Consider the following 10,200-nt stretch of genomic DNA (forward strand, 5'->3'; position numbering starts at 1 on the left):
TGTTCTTAGATTTGAATTCACGCAATTTCCTTTATGCGGTTGGTTATTTGTAATTTGGTCACTCTGTTAAATTGGCACTCAGAGGGAACTATTAACATTGAGTCCATGTGTGTGCAATTCAGATTCTAGAGAACTTTTTTGTTTCTATGTTGCCAAGTGATAATGAGCTGTTTTAGTATCCCTGAGGGGATTTCCAGCCAAAATGACGGTTTTAGAATATTACAGACCCAGAGTATGATCCATAAATATAAATAAACTAAGATAAAATTTAATTGTATAAGCTATTTCCTCTGGGTAACAGCGATGTCTATTATTAAAGAATTTACAAACCAGGGGAAACTCTGAGTCACTCAAATTTAGGCTCTGGGGTGAGGATGACTGAGGGTCACAGGGGCCTGTCAAAGCCCCTTACGTGGAGAGGCTGAGTCAATATTGGAACAAATAAGATCTCAGCACCTGGCAGGATGACAGAGGAGGTAGCAGGGGCCAAGGAGAGGAGCTGGAAAAGCCCGGGTTTTCATGTAAGACTGACTGGATTTGAATCATAGTTATCTCACTTGTTAAAGGTGTGGCTTTGGGCAGATTACTTCACCTCTCCTAGCTTTGACTATAAAATGTAGAACAAACACCACCTTCTAGGACTGTTGAGAGGTTTCAGTGAAATAATATGTGTAGAAACTAAGTACAGTAACTGACACATTGAAGGAACTCAATAAATGGTTGCTGTTATTATTATTATGGTTAATAATTATTATTGCCATTTCCTTTGAGAATACATTTAGGAAAACAAGGTGCTTATAACTGATCATTATGCCTCCTTTTTTGGGATCTTCTATTGCAGGGGTTAAAAACCTGGTGCCCAAGAACTCCCAAGAGGCCCATGGATGGGAATTTGTGAGAACTGGGTGTTAAACTTGAATGGGGAAAAAAAGTCATTATTTTTATTACCCTCTAATGAAAATTTAGTATTTCCTTTATTGTGATTGCATGCAACAAATCACAGTAGTATCAGCAATACTTATCATTCTTTGATCAACAATACAAAATTACATGTTATTTTCATATCACATTAAAATTGTTGCAAGTACTCAAAATTTCATTTCAATTGTAACCATGTTGCAAAAGTACAGTAGTTCTTAGACCCACTCATTAGACCACTGCTAGATCACATGTGATCTCTGTTTTCCTAACTACACAGGCTGATGTGATGTAGCTGGCTATCAAGACAACTATCTTATAATTTTCAAAAATATTTTAATAAAATATTTCAATATATTGATTTACTTTGTAATCCTATGTACTTTCTTTTATGCGCTTTTAAACAGTATTCTTAAAAGGTGTTGTAGGCCTCACCAGAATGCCAGAGGGACGGAGGCACAGAAAAGATTAGAGCCCTCCAGTCAGGAAACCACTACAGGGCTTCTTTAGGAAAGGAGGAACTTAGCTGTCTAACAGCCAAGAAACTTCTTTATTAACTTGTCTGTTGGCCAGGCAAATAAACACCTGTACAGATATAGATATGAACAAAATCAATTCTATCTCTGTGTCCTGAATTTCATTTCAATTTTTTGCTTCATGTTGTGACTTTTGACCAACCTTATTGTACTTAGCAAGCATATCAAAGCCTCTAGTTAATGATCATCTGTGTTCCTTAAAATTCAACCATAAATATTTTTGTTAGGAAGGCATGACATCTAGAAATAAATACCTTCTCATTATGGTGGCCACCATCAGACAACTTTAAAAGCAGAAAATTTCCGAAGACAATTTCCTATAGATCAGGGAATCTTGTCATCTGAAAGAGCCCAACTCTGTACAACAGATATAAAAAACAAGAAAGAAAATGTCTGTTACCCTCACCAGGAGCCTGATGCCTGCGGCACCCAGTAGAAAGGAAAGATACCTAATTGAGATGATGATTCCAAGGAATGGCATAGTAATAGCAATGAATGGATAGCAAAGGAAGCTAGAAGAGAAGGAAGAAAAAGTGGGATAAAGAAACCAGAAGACAGAGGCTGAACAACTTGCAGCCTGGAAAAAAAAAAATAAGAAGGAAAAAGGAGGAATTTTAAACAAAGGATAATGAGACTAAACAATAGGAAAAAAATGGTAATGAATACTTTATTTTGTTGTATATAAACAAGCAAGTGTTGAGGGGATTTCCTTTTGGTCCTCCTGCCTCACCTTCTTACCCTTCCCCCATTTTCTTATGATATTGATCAACTGCTTTATTCTGTTTCCCATCATTCTTCCTGTAAAATCATCCAGACCTTTTTATTTTTAAATACATGATCCTTAAAGCTTGTCTTTGAAGGACACAAAGCTTTCCACATGTTAAGAATGAGCAGCATTGCATTTTTTGACTCACTCATTTAGCCTGGAGCATTCTCAGCCAGTCCTCCCGCTCTAGGCAAGGCTCTGTCTCTTCTCAGAATGTGAAATGGTTCAAAGAGGCTGCATGTTAGAGATTTTGCAAGCATATAAATGGGAAACACCATATAAACAGTAGAAAAGAACATCTTTTCAAGTTGTAGGATTTTTTCCTTCGTGGTCTTAAAAAAAGCAACTAGAAATCTTTCGTTTAATAAAAACAAGCACATGTATATATAATAGTAATTGAAATGTAATATTTATCTCTGTAATATTTCTCAAAAACATCACCTCAAGCTAGAGTTTACCTCAGGTATACTGAAGAACTTCACTCAATCTGTAAATTATCTCCACAGTATAGTTTATTTTCTCATTCCTTAAAAAATGTTTGCTAAGTTCAAACACTGAAATAATGTGAAGATGCCAGTCTTTACACACATTTATAAAAGTAGAATATGAGATGTATAATACACTAGTACAAAGTTTTACAAATTAATACAAGTAAAATATATAAATTACAATGAAATAAAGGAAGGTTGTGGTTCTGTCTTGGGGTGGTTGATTTTAACAGTCATATTGCTGTAAAGAAAATGAAATACGCATTAGGTTACTATCAGGCTAAACAAACAATGATGACATTTCAGTCTTTTTAAATTCCTGTTTTAGGCAAACATAACTGATCTCAACTTCAGCAGAGCTTTGGCCAATAACACTGAGAGCTTAGACAATGCTCACGAAATGTTTCCTAAACAAACCAGACAGACCCGTTGTCCTCTCTGAGTAAAAGCTGCAGAAAGGAGCCATGGAAACTGTAGCTTAACAATGCTGGGTTGGCTTTGAACATGTTTGGGGTAGGTTTTTAATCTTAGGGATTTAAGAGATAATGCTGTGGGAGTTTCACACAGAAGTGGGCATTCCAATTAAATGCTACCAAGTTACACACTTGACTCATCTATACTAAAAACCTTGCCCTTTGAAAGTCACTTTTGTCTTATAAACAAAGTTAATGGATCTGTACTGCAGTGTTTGAGAAGAAGCCATCCCTGCTGTGACTCAGATGGCAAATCCAGTGAAACTATTTACTCTCCGAGAGGAGAGTGTCACTCTGCTAAACCACTACAACAACTTTGGTCATTGACATGTTTTGCCTGTACCCAAAATACATGCACACTAAAGTCCAGTCAGGCCTCATCTAATTTAAACTCTGCCTTGTCTGAAGTTCAAGGTTAAAGATAGGTTATATTATAGTAATCCCAAGAGGATTCTTCTCTGCCTCTCCCCACCCGTACTGCCTGGAAACAACTTCATATTAAAGGTTTCCCACTCCTTTTTTTTTTTTAATTTGGCGAGCTCCCAAGGAAATTATTAATCTTGTTGTACTTGCCTGATAAGAACAACTAAGTTTTTATTTAACTTCTCCTCAAAAATTATAGAAAGTTTCCATTTGTTTAGAAAAGATTTTTATGATAACAATGGTGTTCATTAGGTTTAGTCTTATTTTAAAAGAAAGTTAAGAACACTTGGACCAGAGAAGTAAATGGTTAGGAAAATATAAATTAACTTAGTTTCTGTTTCTTAATCTTGTTCTACAGAATAAGACATAAAACAAACCCCCCAAAATTGGAGCAAAGCTGGACTTCCATCAATTCAATAATATGTTTTTTAGGAGATTTTAGAAACAAAAACTTTCCCCACTACTAACAAATGCATATTTCTCTCTGAAATCATATCCCCAGGAAACAAGTGCTTCCTGGTTTTCTTTCACAGTGAAAGGCTTTTCATAAGCTGCTATCGAAAGGCTATTAGCGATTCTCTACGTTTAGCTATTTGGGTATTTTTGACTCCTTATTAGGAAGAAATTGTAGGAAACCCAACAGAATAGCAAATGTTGCATACAGGTTAAGAGCAGTGCTGTGGCATAAAATGACCCAGGATTTGAAGCCTGTTACTTCCTGATTAGGTGATTTTAGACATATTGCTTAACCTCTGAGTCATAGTCTCATCTGAAATATGAGTTTAGCACAGTACCTAGTGCAATGAATGTTGGCTATTATTTGTGAATACTAGTTGGGAACACGAGAGAAGCAAAGAGAGGACATTTCTTTAGTGTCTGCAGCCAGAGCAAGGGTAATGAAAGGAGCAGTAGGTTAACTCCTAAATGGGGCAATTTGTGGATGGCAGTTTCCTGTATTCACAGAGCCAACTACAAAGAAACAAGATAACTCAGTAACTGTGACATTCAAGGAAATTTATTATTGAGAACAAAACTGAATGCATTAAATGCTTTGCCACAAAGACCATGTAGAAATAAATTTTGGTAGACTGAGCAATGTTTGATTTGGCCTCTTTCTCTAAGGTGAAAACATTAGTGCATTATGGTAATTGAATACACGAGGGCCAAGCTAAGACATCTTCACAGAGGTTCTTACCTGATGATGAGTACAGCAGTAGCCACATATGCCTCCAAGCACTCCATTTATTACTTGAATAAGACACAAGATGAATTCAATTCCACCAAGTGCCAAGAGGATAGAAAACAGAGAGGCATTCCATTCCACAACATGCTTGGGTTCAACGCACTGGGACCATGTGGATCTATCCAGAAGGTATCTGTGGATACAAAGAGAAATTTCTGACACACGACCATATCTAATGGGATGTCTCATAAGCTACTTTTTGTGTGGTGCTTTTGTCATTCAGAAAAAAAAGGAATGAATCAATTCAGTGACCTATATCAAATTCTTTCAATCCAAGTCATTACACAAAATGAGAATTTAGCCCAGATCTTGTTGCAATGATAAACATAAAATTCAACAAAGAGTGTTGAGCACTCAGTGTTAGTTAGACATCCAGCCAGGGTTAGGGATACAATAATGAACTCAGGAATGAGCTCTGTCTTAGAAAGCACAGCTTAAGAGGAGAGACAATTGGCAATCTCAATGCAACAAGTGTACTAATCAAGTAGACTAAGTGTGAAAGGACCACAGAAGAAGGACATCTAACCTAGTTCAGGGAGAATACCTACTTTTGTATCTTTTCCATAAGTCTGAGCTCCATGAAATAACTACCAGACTTTTCATCATTATTTATCCAACACCTAGACCAGTATCTGGCACATAGTAGGTATCAACACATTTTAAAAGTAATTAAATGACACATACAATCCAAAATCACTTTGTGAAATGACTTTCTAAATATCTGGATATTCTTACAATCTGAAAAATTCTCTCACTCCTCTCCCAGAGTTTCAACTTTTGCTACATCATAGAGTATTTGAATTCTTAATAAAATAGTATTTAATCCTGTGGGAAAATCTAGGATTAACTTAATTCCACAAAGAGGTATGGTGTAATTCTTCCCTTATCATTTCTTCCTACCACAACAGAACAAAAGGGAATTCGAGAAATAACTTTGGAATGTTTCATGGAGCTAATTAGTTCAATTTTGATTACAAAAAATTCTGTTCTTCTGGCCCTGTCTTTCTGTATGTCACTGAAATAAAACTCTGTAATTTCAGAACACAATGTAGAAAAATTCTTTGGCTTACTTGGTTATTGAATAACTAATTACTAGCTTGTCACCATTAGTTAGTCACCTTATTGCAATCTCTGGACAGGTTGAAATGAGGAAAGACAGAGGAAGGTTTCTTGTAGAAGCTGGGGTGGATCATGAAGGGGTGTATAGTCAAACAGCTATAAAAAACATTTAGTGATACTATCACCTCTCCTTGAATTCCAGATACATTAGTCATGACTTTTTTTAAGAGATAGTTGTGTGCAGCAGTTTTGTATGTCTACGCATACATGAATAACCAGTTTCAACTATGGAGGCTACCATTGGGCCGTACTCATTGTAAGCTAGTGCATCATATTAACAGCTAACAGTGGCAGTACTCACAGTGTGTCAACTTCTATGACAAATATTTTACATGTAGTATCTCATTAATCCTCCTGACAACTGCCGTTGGCTTTATTTTACAGATGAAGTAACTGAAAACTGTAGAAAATTCAGTTCACGTTTTCCTGGTTTCTCAGAGACTACATGCAGAGCTAGGATCAAACTCAGGGTTATCTAATTTCATACTCAACCTATGACCTCACTATATGCTATACAAAAATTCATGAGAGACAAAAATTCCTCATAATATAAGGGCAATTCAAATTCATTATTCATATTATGTATACTCATGAATTTCATAACTAAATCTTTCGAAATTTAAAGAAGGATGTCATTTTGTTTGTTATTATGTACATCAGTTTCTATCATCTACTTCTGTTCTTTTCTCAATACAGATAAGAAATAAGTATCAACATAAAACAACGGAACGTTTTAAATTATCCTGATATTAAAGTCGTGAATAAAACTGTCTTATGTAGCACTGGGTGCTATATATAAAGGGTGCATTGTACATAGTTATTATGTTCTATGTAAGTGTGTGGGGGAAGGTAGTATGTTCCCTAGGCTTTAATTAAATTCACAAAGTTATCATGCATATAAAGATTCCATAATATTGTCTCAAAATAGTAAAATCAGCACACTGTTCAGAAATAGTGTACATATTATATGTGAGCACAAATTCTACAGCCAGGCTGCTTGAGTCCAAGTCCTGACTGCATGTCCTGGCAATGTGAATTTGAATAAGTTACTTCATCTCTCTGTGTCTCTTTTACTCATCTTTAAAATAGAAGCAACAGTGGAACTGGAAGACTCAATCAGTGGCTCCATTAAAAAGTCCTTAGAGCTTCTCCAGGTCAGAGACTGAGCATTATCTTCAGACACTTGTTGCCTGAGTGGTATCCGAGCCCATACCAATAAACCTAGCAGAGTGGATGGAAGAACAGATGACTGATGTCTTTTTAGTTTGATAGGTTTGCCACTACATTTGTGGTGGATAAGAACGTGTGGTCTGTTAAGGAACAATTACTTACTGCCCCTCCGTGTTGGCAAAGGTATAGTTCCATTGGTTGGAGGAATCCAGACATATTGGTCCTTCCGCTAAGCCCAGGGCTGCCACGATGACGCAGTAGCCAGATCCTGCAATTCCAATGAGAGCAACCAGCACAGAAGAAAGCATCTAGGAAAAGGAGAAACACCAGAAGTGAGCCACAGAGTGTGGCACTGACGTCGTAGAAACCATTTTCACCACCAGAACGGGAGTACCTACCACACATCTTTTGCCACAGTTTTCGTGGCCGCAGCAGCCACAGCAGTCGCCCTGTTCCAGCCCAATGAAGACAAATGCTGGCAGGAATATCTAGTTAGAAAACAAGCAAATTAAAGTCATTGTCTTTCCCCAAGTCCATAAGGGTCAGGTTAAGCATCCTTGATAAAATATATTTCTTTCTGACGATGTTGACCGGTTTTGGATTACACTAATCAAGTATCTCAAATAGTGTAAAAATATGAAGAGAAAAAAAAAATCTAAATGTAACGTCTACTTGTTTTCATGTAAAGTGTCAAAACATTTTTTATGGTGAAGCTGTAGTATGGGAGGGCCAAAATAGTAACCTATGAATGTGTTCGTTTACGCCGCAAGAATTCCTAACATAGTCCTAGCTACAAATGCTGTTTTGGAGCTGTTAGACTTTGTCTTGAAATCTCATTTGTTTTTCATTGTAAAACTGAAGATACCAACAGTCTTTAATAGAATAACTGAAACATTTTTGTAAATGGGAGAGATGAAAGCTCTGTATAATAAATGTGAACTGCTTATTTGAAGATATGATTGAATGGTTGTAGCTTCATAACAGCTCTTTAAGTAAGAAATACTTTGAGTTTGAGATCAAAAGAAGTTTAAACAGTGTAATATTATATTAAGGACAAATGATTATTTTAAAATGATAGTAATGCTTAAATTCAAAACAGATTTAAAGAACCACAATTAGTGTATCAAGTTTGGATGTTTTAATATCCTTTATTTGACTAACAAAACTATTTTGTACATTATTAGCAATTTAAGAAAACTTCTCTTTAAAATTCTCAATCCCAGCACATTAAAGTAGCAAACTCAAATTTGTCCACATTCTTTCCAGGCTGTGGTTAAAGCTAATATTTTCAGCTCCAAAGTTGGCAGGCAAATTTTTCTCACTTCAATTAAAAACAAACCTTGGAAAAAACAACACATTCCACTACTAGCTTCATACACTGGTCTGCTGCTAACTGTAGGATTTTTCCTAGACACCACACCCCAGGATTACATAAAGGAGAAAATTTATAGTTCTTTCTAAATAGCAATGCATTCATAATTTATTATTTTTTTTCTGTTGCAGATGGCTGAAAACAAAGAGCAGAAATTTTGAATCCAAAACTCTGTTAATCTAGTCTGAGACCCAGACGACTCCTCTAGTTCCCCAGAGCAAATGTTAAATGATTGCTGGCTCCAGGACTAGAAATGCCGGTTTCTCCAATCTGATTTAAAAACTAGTGTCTGTTTCTAGTTGTAAAGTAAGAGAGTTTAGCAAAAAGGTAGCTCACTTTTAACTGAAAGAAGATTTTGTAAAACGACATCTAATAAAATTAATACACTATATCTATCTCAACTTTTGTATAATCTGCTTTCAAAAGAAGAATGAACAAAAATCACTGGATCTGGAAATATGCATTATAGAAAACTTTCCATGAAAACAACACATTTACCAGGAGAAAATTTTTTAAGGTTGTAATAATTTTGAACAACTTACCAGCAAGCCCCCTCCTACAATGCCAGAAAAGAACCACACAAACCGGCTGAGGTGGTCTTCAGAGGCATACCTTGTTTCTCCATTGGGAAAATAAAGCAAAATGTTAGCTACAATGCAGAGGATGGCGAGCCACACCAAGGAATGCCCGATGCATCGTGCACATTTGTCGTAGCACATGGTAGCAGGGAGTCTGGGAGCTTATTTTCCCCCGCTTCAATCTGCAGCTCAGTGATGGCCCAAATCAGATGAGAGTATGCCTGTCTGCAAAAAAGCAAAAGCAATTTACAGCCCATTCCTGCAACCTTTTAAATACTCTGAGGTCTTAGTCACTGGGTGGATGAGGTACTTTGCTTTCATTGGTCCTGATTGCAGGCTCCAGATGGGGTGGGGGGAAGTAAAGGGGAATGTCCCGCCCTTCAATCCTTGGGACAAGTGAAACCAGGACGTGAGAAACAGCCTCAGTCATAGGCAAGAGAGAAAATTATTAGTCTTCAACAAGGAATTCACTGTGCAGCTCCTTTACAGGAAAAAGAATCATCAGGAAAGTCTAAAACAACTTACCAGTAACTATCAAGTGTCCACAGAGCGACAGCCCTAATTGAGGCTCTGAAAGACAGTGGGCTGTGATCCTACTCCATGCGGCTATTTGGACAGCTTTCAGTCTGAGGGCTCTGTGTTCATTTCCACTCTGCACTGACTTAATTCAGGACCTGAGGCCAATCTCCTGAGCTCTGAGCTCATTTCCTTGTCTGTTAAGGGCAAGGTATCTGAGCCATCGCCCACAGATTTGAGAAGGCTGTTGAGAAAATTACAAAGCAGATTTCTTTCCTCTGCCTATGGTGTGCTCTGCAGGACTGAGCCTACTGCCCAGCCTTCCTGGACATCTGCCTCGAAAACAAATCTGGCACCAAAACAAAGGTGGCATTAGTCAACAGAAAGGACTCAGGCACCTTTTTATTCCTGAGTTCTGCTGTCAAGCAAAGTGGTGCCAGGGAGGACCAAGGGAGGTCTAAAGTACGGGAGAAGGATTGCAAGAACTGGAAGAAAAAGAAAAAGAAATAGGCGAGAAAGAGACTTGGCAAGCAAAGTCGGGAAACAAGATTGAGAGAACATGGAATGTTTGAGAGAGTCACAAGTCATTGATCAAGGG

At 37.1% G+C, this 10,200-nt stretch overlaps 1 protein-coding gene across 2 annotated transcripts; it reads right to left on the reverse strand.

Annotated features, from left to right (window-relative positions):
* Positions 1–957: 957 nt before the first annotated feature.
* TM4SF1 (transmembrane 4 L six family member 1) lies at positions 958–9,346 on the reverse strand. Of its 2 annotated transcripts, none has more exons than XM_011385804.2 (5): positions 9,051–9,346; positions 7,535–7,624; positions 7,299–7,444; positions 4,789–4,980; positions 958–2,936 (listed from the first exon to the last, which is right to left on the reverse strand). In XM_011385804.2, the coding sequence occupies exons 1-5, from the start codon at positions 9,225–9,227 to the stop codon at positions 2,843–2,845; spliced, it is 699 nt and encodes a 232-aa protein (XP_011384106.1). In that variant the 5' UTR covers positions 9,228–9,346; the 3' UTR covers positions 958–2,842. The 2 variants fall into 2 exon arrangements, with proteins under 2 accessions (XP_011384106.1, XP_011384105.1); XM_011385803.2 differs by having other exon boundaries at positions 958–2,949; positions 4,800–4,980; positions 9,051–9,343.
* Between the last annotated feature and the right edge of the window lie 854 nt (positions 9,347–10,200).

This window comes from Pteropus vampyrus, unplaced genomic scaffold, assembly GCF_000151845.1.
Source record: "Pteropus vampyrus isolate Shadow unplaced genomic scaffold, Pvam_2.0 Scaffold814, whole genome shotgun sequence".
Taxonomy (NCBI): domain Eukaryota; kingdom Metazoa; phylum Chordata; class Mammalia; order Chiroptera; family Pteropodidae; genus Pteropus; species Pteropus vampyrus.